This window comes from Heterocephalus glaber, unplaced genomic scaffold (genome assembly GCF_053883595.1).
Source record: "Heterocephalus glaber isolate CG9 unplaced genomic scaffold, H.glaber_assembly_v1.0 deba00001497, whole genome shotgun sequence".
In the NCBI taxonomy this organism is placed as follows: Eukaryota; Metazoa; Chordata; class Mammalia; order Rodentia; family Bathyergidae; genus Heterocephalus; species Heterocephalus glaber.
In genome coordinates, this window is record NW_028258320.1 from 57876320 (window position 1) to 57890085 (window position 13766).

The 13766-nt window shown below is 39.0% G+C and overlaps 1 protein-coding gene across 2 annotated transcripts in view; it reads right to left on the minus strand.

Annotated features, from left to right (window-relative positions):
• Dock1 (dedicator of cytokinesis 1) overlaps positions 1-13766 on the minus strand; it is a 530482-nt gene that overhangs the window by 385185 nt on the left and 131531 nt on the right. For both annotated transcript variants that reach the window (XM_004838739.4, XM_004838738.4), the window contains exon 23: positions 4298-4406. In XM_004838739.4, coding sequence (XP_004838796.2) covers positions 4298-4406 — 109 coding nt within the window. The remainder of the gene's footprint in view (positions 1-4297; positions 4407-13766) is intronic.

Below are 13766 nucleotides of genomic sequence, written 5' to 3' on the forward strand. Positions count from 1 at the left end.
GACTCACCAGGTCTTTGTGGTGGGTCATCAAAATTACTTTACACTTGTACACAGAAAATACCCACACGTACAGGAAGCCCCACAAGTACTTAGGTCTACATCTTTCCAGACCAAAGCATCCAGTACAGAGTCCTTGTCCAGGAAAATGAACAGCAGGTGCAGGCCTGCTTCCAAACACCAGAGAACAGTTGTGGTATAGCAATACTGTCTCTAGAGAAAACAGGTGGGGGGAAGACATATCAGCAATAAGTGGAGTCAGCTGTGGGCAATAAGATGGATTTCTCCTCTGCAAGGGGAACGGAAAAGGACAGGTGGCACCGGTGAGAGCCTGGATGATCTTCCAGTGCAGCACACAGAGCAGCATCATTTCCTAAGAGGGGAGCCTGAGAAGCGGCTTGAAAGAGCTGGTAAGGCAGTAAGAATTTTTGAAAAGATTTCAGTATAATTATAGGGCACTGTGGGAAAGTTTGGTACGTCCTCAAAAAATTAAGCATAAAATTACCACATGACCCAGCAATTCTATTACAGGGTATATAACCCAAGAAAATTGGAGGCAATGTCTCAAAGAGATGATCAGCCACCCATGTTCATAGCAGAAAGCAACACAAGTATCCATCGGTGGATAAACAAAATGAGGTCTATCCATACAATACAAGCTACAACATGGATGGCCACTAAAGGCATTACACTAGGTGACATAACACAGTCATAAGAAGACACATATTCAATAACCTCACTTAAGTAAGCTCCCCAGAACAGTTAAATTGATAGAGAGGAAAAGTAGAAGGATGATTTCCAGCCAGGATGTCTTAGTTACTTTTTTCATTTCTGGGACAAATACCTGACACCAGTAACTTAATGGAGGACAGGTTTAATTTGGCTCACAGTTGCACTCCATATTCAGCAGGCATACACACAGAAACACCACAAGGAAGCCCTGGAGGAAGGAAAGCTACTCATGTCATGGTGGCCAGAAAACTGAGAGGAGAGAAACTGGGGAGGGGATACCTGGAAGGGTACTTCCAGGTCATACCCCAATGACCTGCCTCTTTTGTCTCTTCCAACCAGGCCCCACTTCCTAACATCAAGTTAGCTGTATCATCCCTGTGCTTAAAGCACCTTCCAAAAGCCCCATGAGTACCTAAGGCCTTTGGGGGTCAATTTCCATACAAATAATAACTCAGGGGTGAGAACAGGGAGTTGGGACTTGTTGCCTAATGAGAGTGGAGGAAAGGAGGATAAAAGTTGTGAAGATGGATAGTGGTGATGGTTAAGACACAGTGTGAATGTACTTAATGTCACAGAACTGCATGCTTAAAATGAGAACTTTCATGTTACTTTATCACAAGAATTTTTTTTAAAGAGTTTGGCTAGAGGCCTGAGTTTGAGGGACAGTGAAGCGGCACACGGGTGTTTTTGTCTGCAAAGCACCCAGGTACTCCTGAGCAGGAGCCTGGGAAGCAGAGATGAGCTCTGGAGGCTGCCTGGCATCATCGAGTAAAGTAAGGAGACATCCACACTCACTGTATCTTCCTCTTCCACCTAACATAAAAACCTGCCCATATGTTCCCACCTCTGTGTGTCTCCTCACATAAATTAAATGGCCCTGGTAAAACGTGTCCGGAAATCAAGTGGGGGAAAAAAAAAAAAAAAACTCTCTCCACTGCCTTCCTTCACTATTGTAATGCAAGCCCAGGGCTGACTCTCACCTGAAACATGAATGCAAGTGATGAGCTCAGTTATGAGATGAGGACCCCATGGTAGCAAGTCCTGCGATCAGAAGAAACCCATCAGTCACCCAAAATAATGCCACAAAGGCATTAGAGCATTCCAACTTCCAAGTTACAAATGAGGGCATAAGGATAAAACCCCAGATCACAACAGCCAACAAGGGCCATTGTTTGGGAAACATTTAACCCTGCTCAGATACCAGTCTTAAAAATATTTTCCCTAGGACCGAGGATTTAGCTCAGTGGTTCCGCCACCTGCCTCACAGGCGCAAGGTCCTGAGTTCAATCTCCATTACCAAAAAAAAAAAAAAAATTCCCTACATAAGGCAATTTAAAATTGTATTTCCATAACAACACAGCAAAACCTAAAAAGTTAAAACAACACAAAAACCAAGGTCTCACAATGAGAATCCTTAAATCTCTGATGTTCAAAGAGCAACTATTGTGCAATAATACAATACCAAATTAGCAACAAGGGAGGCAATATGTCATACAAAACCCATGCTTCTGTCTTGCTAATGTCAGATTTTCATCCATGTATGAAAGTCACTGAATTCATTCATGTCTTACAAAAAAAAGAGGCAGAAGAAAAAAAGAAAAAACTACCCAGTGAGGTAAAATCATCCTGGCCATCATTCATTAAGTGATTTTACTTTGAGGAAGGCAGCCAGACACACGTCAAATTCAATCAAATTGAATGAAAGAATATATTTAGCAATCTGAAATTGCTTCTGTGCATGAAACTTCCTGTAATTTTCATCTATTCTTAAACAACATACGTCTGTTTTCTAAAATACCACCGGATTGAGTAGTAAATGTACTAAGCACACTGCTAATTTTAACCTTGAAGCAACAAAGCAAATTTAAGCATATGAAGTTGTAAAAATAACTCAGAATTTTAGTATATGCACCACATGGCTTCTTGCATAGATGATCAATTTTTAGAAAAAAATTCATATAAAGATCAAATAATTATGGTAAAGAATCCAAGGGACCTACCAGACAGTTGAATTATCTGGAAGGCAAAAGGGAACTTATGACTTTACACATATTTAGGTTGGGTCCCTTGGTCACAGCAACTGCAAAAATAGCTTCTGAGCCTCGCAAGCGCAAGGTCCTGAGTTCGATCCTTGGTACCAAAAAAAAAAAAAAAAAAAAATAGCTTCTGAGGGCTGGGGATTTAGCTCAGTGGCACTGCACCTGACTCACAAGCACAAGGTCCCAAGTTCAGTACCCAGTACCAAAAAAAAAAAACGTTCTGAACACATACACATATTTGCTCCAGAGCAGTTGGCAAAGCTTTACAGCTGGGAAACGACTTGCCCAAAACATTTTTAAGACAAGAGCAATAAGGATATTTTTTGAAATTATACATTAAAACAACATTAAATGAAGAAAGTAAGAAAAGAGGCAACTACAATGTGTAGTAGAGTAGAAGCTGCACATTCATCACTTGGAAGATTCTTGTTCTTTCAATGAATTATCAGAGGCAGCAAACTGCAACTACACAGCTCCATTTGTAATAAGTCAGCCCTTAAACGTCACTCTAGTGGGGACACCCAAGATGGTAGGATCCTGGGGGTATGATGTGGCCCATCCCCACACCCTGTCCCTTGGACACCTCCATGGCAGCGAGTGCCCTGAAGGACATTCAGACTCCCATGAGAAGAAGAATCTTCCTTCCAAAGGAAATCAGACAAAAGCACATGATAAAAAGTAGGGTGATGGCTGCACAACTGTGGAAAAAGGTCTTTCCTGCCAAAAAAATTATTAAAATAACTCCACTTTATAAGAAACCCTATTCTTATAAAATCCTATTTTTGTAAAATGTACAGGTGCTTGTTTCACCATTCCTTGAAAACTTGCAACAATGGGCTAGTACCTGGCATAAAACTTTGTAAAAAAATTACACAGATCACAAAATTTACTCTGCCTAGCAACCATGACCTCACTAAACTAGCCAACCAGATTAGACTGTGAGGCCACACTCCAATACAGCAGGGCACAGTGATGACAACATGCCAGGGATAAAATGCAGGTGAATAGCCCCTCAGTATGCCTGTCTTTTGCTGGCTTTTTTCTGGCAATGCACCCTTCTGCAGAAGTAAATATTGCCTTGCCCAAAAACTTTTCAAAAGTCTGGTTTCCTTTGTCCTGTTTGCGACACCAGAAAATCAGTCTCCAACACAGGCAATGAGCCAGTGGAGCACAAGATCCAACACCACTGCAACGGTACAGCCTGAGGACTGTGGCACCATCCACCTCAGGCTCCCAGAGTCCCAGGTACCAAGATACCCTGACAAGTTAAGTACAAAACACAGCTCACATCCTGTACATTTAGAACTTCCCTTTGCTAAGGAGCTAGGAGAGAATCGAGGACATATTCAAGTATTCCTGGAGAGAAAGGAGAAAAGAATGGAGTGCCTGGGAAGCATGATTATGTTCACTACCAAAGAGGCTCCGGGTCCTCCATTTATGCTCAGGGTGGCAGAGAGACAGCCCCCCGCTCTCAGAACACACAGGGAAAAGTTCCTATGAAAGTCGACCTCAGCAGGGAAGGCACCTACCTTCACCCGAACTGTCTGGTCAGACATGCTGCTCATCATATCATTGATGGACCGGAAGAGCTGTAGCAAGGACTCCACGAAGTCAGCCTCCCCCTTGTTTTCATACAGTCTGCAAAGAAACACACAAAACTGTGGGACCTGCGAGAACACCTCAACACTTCTGAATCCTGCATCTGCGAGTCACTAAGAGAGCTGCCTAGGGGCAGGTCAGAATGAGAGGCAAGTTCCCCGACATCCATGGAACACTGGAGGAAATCTGGTAATCAGATTAATTCACATCACTCAATGAAGGAGGCATGCCTCCAATGAATACACAGACTCTGAATGTACTATGGACTGACTTGTTGCTATATTAACTGAAACAAGACACATTTTATAAATCTAAAAACTACAGAAAATAACTAAGAAGGAATGGAAGAGGTAAGAACAGAAGGAGAAAAAGAAATTCAGCTTTAATCTCATCCCACAGAAGTAGTACTACTAACGTGGAGTGCTTTACTGATATCTTCAAACTCATAATATTATATAATTAACAATGACGAGGGCACTTAATTGGCTAAATTTAATATGATCTTATCACCATCTGAAAATGACATTATAACAGTAAATTCAAAATTACTTCATTTCAGAGAAATGACACCATATAAATTCATTCATCTTATAGTCAACAGTAACTGGAAGATTTTCAAGAGCTAAAGCATATTCAATAAATGGATAATAAGAAAGTTATACACTAGTTATGTGTATGCTAATATGTTCCTAATTGTAAATAAGCTTCATGTAAAAATAACTGGTAGTTACTTCACCTTGCTTAGTTTCTAAAAAGCAATGAATTTGCATTTTAAAATGTTGCAACTCAGATGTTTTATTAATACAGACTGGTTTTCTGCCTAATTAAAAGTATATTCCACCTGAAAACTCGTATACAACAGAAAATTTGGTAAACTAAGTGATAATTAATTACCCTAGAGGTAATCTTACATTTAAATGAGTTTCACTGTAAAGCAAAAAATTCTGTGTAAAATGCGAAATTACAACTTAAGAGTATCTGTTTTGTAAATAAAGGTTTCCAAACAAAGGTTTGGTTAAATGTCATCAAACAATTACAATTTCAAGGTCATGAACTTCCATGTGCATGTGGCAAGGTATTTGGCTTCTTGTGTGCAATCTTCTCACTACCCCTGGACATTTACCAATTCTGGGATCTATATGAGATATAAGACTAAAAACCCAAGTGAAAACTACTGTAGGACAAAGTGGAATTTTTATCAATACCCAAGGAAAATAACCTGAGTTTGGAAAATGCCAAGGAGAGAGGTGCCAGACAATATGAAGACTATAAAGTGGAAACACTGGAGAACCTGGGGTAAAACAAATGCAGGCTGAAGCTTACCAAGGCTACAACACAGCCTTGATCAGGAACAGTCGGGTGTTCAGCCACACATCTCAGAGAAGAGGGCAGGATGAGTCATCTCTGAATGACAGTATCACCTGGAACTTCTACAGATTTATACACACAGTCCTGCCTTCAAATAAAAATTAATGAACTTGGCAAAGACCAGACCACATGGTAAAGTCAAAGAGGAAAAAGAGACAACAGTAACAAAAACACAGGTGATAAGACACAGTAGTTAGCTAACAAGACCATCAAAATAACTAAATTTTAAAACAGAAAACTGAAAGATGAATTATGGAAAATAGATGTAGAAAAGAGAAGGTAAGATGGAACATTTTTGTAGAGAAATGAAACTATAAAAAAGAATTAAATGGAAAAATCTAAAAGTCAGAATTCATTATATGAGTTAACTCAAATTAGACACAGTAAGAGACAAAATTAGTGAAACAAAAGACAATTTACACAAAAATAACTAAACAGAAGTATAGAGAAGAAAAAAAGTTTTGGGATATGAAGAGATCAAAGACACATACAATTCAGATGCCAGAAGAAAAGGTAGGACACAAAGAGGCAGATGCAACATTAGAATAGATAATGGCCAGAAATTTTCCCAAGCTGATGAAAGACATCAATCCAAATATTTAAAAAATCAGATATAGGATAAACAAAAAACAAAAGCATTCCCATGTGACTCACACCAAGACTGTGGATAGATAACCAGAGAGACAAACTGCTATAGCAGTTGGGGAGAGTGACATTATTTACCTTCAAGGACACATCTGAAAGTCAACTTCTCACCAGAAATAATGAAAAACCAAGAGAAGAGAATAATATCTGGAGGAAGAAAATGACTGCCAACTACAAAGCCATATTAAATGAAAACAGCCTTTAAATACACAGATGAAATGAATCATTTTCATATAAATAAAGCCTATACCTGACTTCTACTAAAAAGAAATTCTACAGGAAGTTCTTTGACAGAAGAAAAATGACAAGAAAACATGGAATTGAAGAAAGGTGAACAACAATCTTAAAGCATGTCCATTGGATGCTGACTGCACAGAATAGTCATGAATGTTGAATGAAGGTCAAAGTGCATGTGGCATTAAAATGCAAAACAATAGAAAAAAAGAAGAGGGAGTAAATGGAGTTAAAAATGTTTTCCTTCACACATTATATCTAGCATTATCAAAGAAATTGTAACAGTAATAATTTGAATTGTTCTCTAAGTACAATATGTATATTTTTGTCTTTTTCCTTTAATAAAATTTTTTACATACAGAAATGTGCACAAGTTGTAAACATGAGCTCAAAGTTTTTTGTAAAATAACTGCACTGTATTTGAACATCACCCAGAACAATAAATATTACCACTACCTTGGGGCTCTCTATCCTTCCTTCTCCTCTCCTCCAGAGGGAATTATTCTTCCAGCTTCCAAAACCCTACATTGGTTTTGTTATTTTGAATTTTATATAAAGGAGAGCATATATAAAGTACTACTGTGTCTAGATTATGTGGGATAATCATTGAAAGATTAGCAGAAAGTGTTTAGCTAACACACTGAGAGTCCAGAAAAAATGTGATATTGAAAAAGGCAAAAAAGGAAAGGAAAAATATAATAAAAATGTCTGAAAGAGGAAATTAATATATAACACAAACTTATGAAAAATATGTCAGAATCAAAATGGAGTCACTTGTGTTAAGTTTACCAAAGTAAGAACATAAAAGCAAGACGTGGTGAAGGAGGATGTTATGGTTTCTATCTAGATGTCCCCCCAAAGCCTCATGTGCTCAAAGGTGGGGCTTTTGGGTAATGACTGAATTATGAGGCTTCCAGATAGCCTGCTGTTAGGATGTGTAGTCTGGTGAGAAGAGGCATGTCACTTGGGCCATGGCCTGGGGCCTGGGTTATCTCCCTCCCCGGCTCCTCCTTTCATGTTCTCTCTCTCTCTCTCTTTCTCTCTCTCTCTCTCTCTCTCTCTCTCTCTCTCTCTCTCTCTCTCTCTCTCTCTCTCTCTGCTTCCTGGCTGCCAAGACTTGAGGAGCTATTCTTCCACCATGCCCCTGTGCCGTGCTGTCCTGCCTTGGAGCCAGCCAACCATCTAAGGTCTGTGATTACTGAAGCATGATTCAAAACAAACCTCTCCTCCTTTAGTTCTGGGTGTCAGGTACTGTGTCTCAGAGACAAGAAAAGTGACTAAAATAAAGGGGTGCTTACCCACAGCTGCCTGACACTGTCATAAAAGGCTACCAGGACCCCAAGTTGCAACAGAGGCCACTGCAACATGGTACTTCTACGAGGACATCTAGCCAGCAACTGTCTGCTCAACTTCTGACTGATGTCACGGTTGTCTAATCACTGTGGCCAAGAGTTACTGTTTCAAATAGCTGATATAATCATCCTATTTTTGTCTGAAAACATTCCCTTGCCTCAATCTCTTTGACTATGTTCATAGTTTACAAAGGAATGCATGTTCTGGTTGCAGTGCTCTGCTATGCCCACTGCAACTGAATTCCAAAATAAATATCATTATTCCTTTGAAAATCTCTGATTTTTCTTAAGGTTGACTTAAGTGGTGACCTCAAAGGGACCTGAAGCAAAAAAGCTCATGAGGAAACTGAGGACTCTGGTGTGGCACACATACTCAGCCATTTGCACACCCTGTTTTTGGGGAATGCCTTTTTCTGCCATGGTGATTCTGCTCTCAGGTCCAACCTCCCGCTTTTTGATTGAGGTCCCTGCTGACTTTATTTAGGATGTTCCAGAAGGGTTCCTTGCCCTGAGAAGTAAGGCAGACTTCCTTTGGGCTGTCTTTTGGATGAATACTTCCATTAAGGGTCTCTTTTGGCAGGTGCCATTTGTTCTCTCAGAGATGAGTTTAAGTGAAGGTAATTTTTGCTTTGAGTATTGGCAGCAGCACTGGCAGAATTTAATTCAGAGCCATCAAGGTAAGCTGCCCCTGGCAGTCCTGGGCAGAATTTAATTCAAACCTGTCATGGTAAGCTTCCTCCAGATTTCCAAGGAATAGCACTGGTGGGGACTCCCTCAGCCACTCCTCTGTTGATTGGTAGGGACTTCTCCTGTGCTTTTTAATAAAATGGAGGGCACAAAAACATCTTGTGGACTTTTTCTGGTGAAAATACTTTTGGTTCTATGCACCTGACTTAATTATTTTTCTTTGACCTACATATTGAATTTAAAAGTTTCTTGTGACCACCTTTAAGGTAATTCTTAAACTGCAATTGTAGGATTAACATGTAAAGGCTTTTTGTTTCATTTTCTTTTTCCTTCTTTTCTCCATTTGAATCTCATTTTTTCTAATATTAAGATAATTTTGTTGTTCAAGATTCTTGGATGCTTATTATTAATGCCAAAGTAAGATAAAATGTACACATCTGAAAGTTAACTCCTATATTCCTGAAAAAGAATGAATGAAAGAAGGAATGAAAGGAGTTTTTTGAAAAATCATGCTGCTATGGGAACTGTTTCACCTAAGAAATTTGATTGACACCCTCAGAAGACCTTAACTCTTTCCATTTTGTCATAAATATACTTTGCCATAATTATCTTTGTATAAACTAGTAAATTCATATTACATTACTCTGTCTGATTAATTTCTTGATAAAATAAAAGGAAGATGTCCAGAATTGTCAACCTGCAGTTTTGCCTAGATTTCATGGCTACTTGGGGTTACACAATGGACCCTTGACTTAAGAACGCCATTGGTTCCCAAGGGTGTTGTAAGTCGACACAGCTGAGATCTGGATGTTTACATAGGTACACAGTCTAAAAAACAAGAGGCAGATGAATCTTCCACTAACCTAATTAACCTAAGTTGTTCGTACATCAGGCTAGTTGTAACTTGAAGGTCCACTGTATTTATCTTTGTTGGATGTTTGAAATAAAAGTATGTTATGACTTGTGTCTGGATGTCCCCCCAAAGCCTCATGTGGTCATAGGTGGGACTTTTTCAGAGGTACCTGGATCTAGAGTGTGTGATGCTGGAACTGACTCATGGTGAATGCTAGGCTCAAGGATACTAGGATTAAGGATGTGAGTGCTATCTGCACTAAAGGACAGAAGAGTTATAGTCCTCCCTTTCTTGCTTTTGCTACCTCTGCCCACCATGAATTGTTTCTCCTCTGCCATGGCACCCTGCTTTGGAGCCAGCCAATTATGGACTGAAAGCTCTACAAACTGTGAGCTAAATACACTTTTCTTCCTTTAACTTTAGGTGTCAAGGTATTTTATCTCAGCAACAAGAAAAGTAACTAAGACAAAGTATAAGTCTAACCTAAGAACAAATATGCAAAAGATACAGTACAGTACCATACGCATTGCTTTCTCTATGTGAAGCAGATCAATTCAAAATTGAGACTTCTTCTTTCACAAGGAAATAAGTTAAACTACTATGTATATCTAATAGTATCTCAGTTTCCATACTTCTAGGAATAATTGTTTAAACAATAAACTAGGTAAATGTAAATGGGCTAAATCTTTTTAAAAAAACTTAGGTAAGTTAAGCCTTAAAGTTATGTTACCTTAAATAAAAGACAGAAAACATCTGAGCCATTTCTAATTAAAATATCAATTGATAAATACACATGCAAGTTCTCCTGGCTTCTTAAAGTCTATAAAAGACAATATATAATTGGGTCTGTTGATAAACTGTTCATAAATAGTATTTAGAAAAAAATTCAGATTGCTTTCTTCTTGGGCCATAATTACAAAGCAGGGTTATTTAGTTTAAAATTCTAACTAGAAGGCAAAGAACACAAAATGAAATTAAAAAACGTGTTTTGATGAGGAAAAATTTTAAGACATAAAATATACTCTTTTAGTGAGAATAGTCCACCTTAATTCAGAGGATTTCGTTTGTTTCATTGTTATTGTTATTCTTATTGTATTATGAAGTGCTGGATATTCTATCCAGTGCCTAAGACATGGTATACAAGTATACAAGTACCCTGAGCTACACCTCCAGCCCTAAATCTGGAATTTCTTTTAAGGATTGCCTCAAAATGTAAATTTAAGAAAAAGAGACAAAGCAAAATGGAGCCAGTAATTAGGGAGAGAAAGAGATACAAAGAAAGATATGAGTATGAGGATATATTTTTGGTAAAAAAACAATAAAAAGAATTTTCTTAAGATGATAAAAGGAATGCCCCCAGAGACCAGCAAGCAGATGGAGAGGACCTCGGCCCCTTGAGCAGGGCTCCATTCCACCCACACCCTGCCCCCGAGCAACCAGCTTAGCCACATAGGCACCTACAGCACACCCCGAACCCCTCTGGCCTCCTGGCTGTGCCAGTACCTGGTTCCACATTACAGAGGCACAGGGGGTCATAAAGGCCATTGTCCTGAGCTCCAGAAGATAGAGCAGAAGTGAACGACAGAGAGAGGGCCTCTCTCAGGCTCCCTGATGAAAACAGAAGCCCACTGGAAAAGTGAAGAGAATCTCTGCAATAAAGGCACACCAGACCACCATACCTGGCAAGTTGGAGGGATCATCACCTCCCATAAGAACCTGCACTGTCTTCAGTAGAAGGGCAGCTGGAACCTGCAGTAGAACCTTGCAGAGTTCAGCCCTGCAGGAGGACAGGGAGCTCAACTTGGGACTTGCAGCCATAAATCTGACTGAATCTCACGGGTTTGCTACTGGCTTGCTGAGACTCATTGACTTATATCTGCACACTGCTACCCATGTTGTCTATTGTGACAGCAGAGACATACCCTGAAGGAGCCCCTTCATTTTTAATTTTTATTTGTTATTTACAAAATTATTTTCTCCTCTTATTTTTAATTTTTAATTTTATTTTTTTCTACTCTTTTCAAAGTTTTCTTTTTTCACCTTTTTTTTCTTTTCGATTTTCTTTCTCTCTCTCTCTCACTCTCTTGTTCTCTCGCTGTCCCACACTGTACTTCATCTCCCTTTTTGTTCCTCTTCTGGCCCTAATTTGGATTTCTTTATTTCTCTTTTCTTCTCTTTTTCCTTGTCGCGATTGTCATTAGTTTTAAAGGAAAGTAAATACAGTTTCTAGCCTCCCTATTGCTATTAGGCTATTCTGTTCTCATCTTTGTTCTTTCATGTGGTCTTTTCCTCTTGTCTTCAACAATTTCATAGAGTTTGCACGATCTTCCTGTATCCTCTGGCCTCACTGCTAACCTTCCCCTATCCGTCTACCTATCTATCCCTCCCTCTCCAACTCCTTCTTCTAACTACCCATTCCGAAGGGTAAAGTTGCTATATTGAAGAGTTTACTCACTATAAACATATGTTAGGCTGGTCTTCGATTTTGATTTAATTCACACAGTTAAAAGGTGATACTTTAATAACTACCACAAATTGTCATTTTCTAAACTGTGCTTGATGCTATGGTGTTCCGGATTGTATCACGTCAGCTAAGGTATTGTGATTGATCAAATCAGCTGTCCTTCCTGGTATAATGAAAATGAGATAGCCTCAGAGTCATTAGAGACTCAAAAGCAAAAGACTAGATATATCTGGAAGACACCTCTGAGAAACAATCATTTCATAAAGGTTCTAAATAAAAGCAAAAAAGATGCTTACAATAACCAATTTCAAAGTACCAACCCAGGAATTAAACCAAGGACAGAACCAAAAATGAAAATGAGAACACATTTAAGAAAGGCACATACACAGACTTCCACCCCACCAAAGGCAAATTCTGGAGGAAACGAGATGGAAAAATATGATAATCAACCACCTGGACACACTGAACTGATGGCACAGGAAGTAATAAAACAGATGAATAAGGCTCTAGAAAAATTCAAAACAAAAATGATTTCCCAGATAATTACAGAGATGGTGAGCAGACTGAAAGACAGGATTAGAGTCTCTAGAACAGAAACAGATTAAGAAAAAAAAATACATGAGCTCAAAACCATGCTGGAAGCCATGAATGCCCAGCATAATAAAGAAATGGAAACCAGTATCACCCAACATAGGAAAGAAATGGAATCCATAAAAGAGATTCAATCATATCCAGGAGATTAAAAACTCCACTGAAGGTATTCAGAGCAGACTGAGTGAATGTGAAGACAGAATATCACATATAGAAGACAGGATTGCGATTAGTTACCATAAAAACAGACATATCTTAAAAATAGTAGGGGACCTCACAAGCTGAAGGACCCAAGTTTGATCCCCGGTACCAGAAAAAAAATAGTATGGGACCACGAGATATCAATCCAGCAGCTGCTAGATGATGCAAAGAAGAATAACATAAGACTGACAGGAGTCCATGAAAAAGCGGGAGAAAGTACAAATGATATAACAAAACAGCTCAGAGAAGTAATAGTAGAAAACTTACCAGACAGAGGTAGAGAATTGGACATACTGATAAGTGAGGCGTATGGAACTCCAACTAGCCATGATCAAAAAAAACTACACCTAGGCATATACAAGTCAAGATCCCAGAAACCCAACAGAAAAACAAAATCCTACGAGCAGTTAAGAGAAAAGAAACAAATCACATACAAAGAAAAAGCCCACGAGAATCACAGCAGACTTCTCAACACAAACCCTCAGGTCAAGGAGAGCCTCAAGTGAAGTATTTCAAGACTTCAAAGAAAATAACTTTCAACCTAGACTACTGGATCCTGCAAAATTATCTTTCAAAATCAATGGTGAAATTAGATACTTCCATGACAAAGAACACCTGAGAAATTTCATGAACACCAAATCAGCACTCCAAACACTTCTAAACAAATCCTAGAAAAAGACAATGAAGGTCACAACTCCATGAAGCCCAACAGAGCGAAACCACCAGGCAAGGCATGAAACTAAAGGGAAAGGGGGAAAAATAAAAAATAAAAGAGCAAACAACAGTAAAACATCATGACAAGGATGAGTCAATATCTATCAATTAAAAGTATCAATGTTAATGGCCTCAATTCACCAATCAAAAGAAATACTGGCAGAATGGATTAAGAAGCAAAATCCAACAATATGCTGTATACAAGAAACACACCTAACTCAAAAAGAAATTCATAGGACCAGGGATATAGCTCAGTGGTTTTGCCGCCTATTGCACAAGCTCAAGGACCC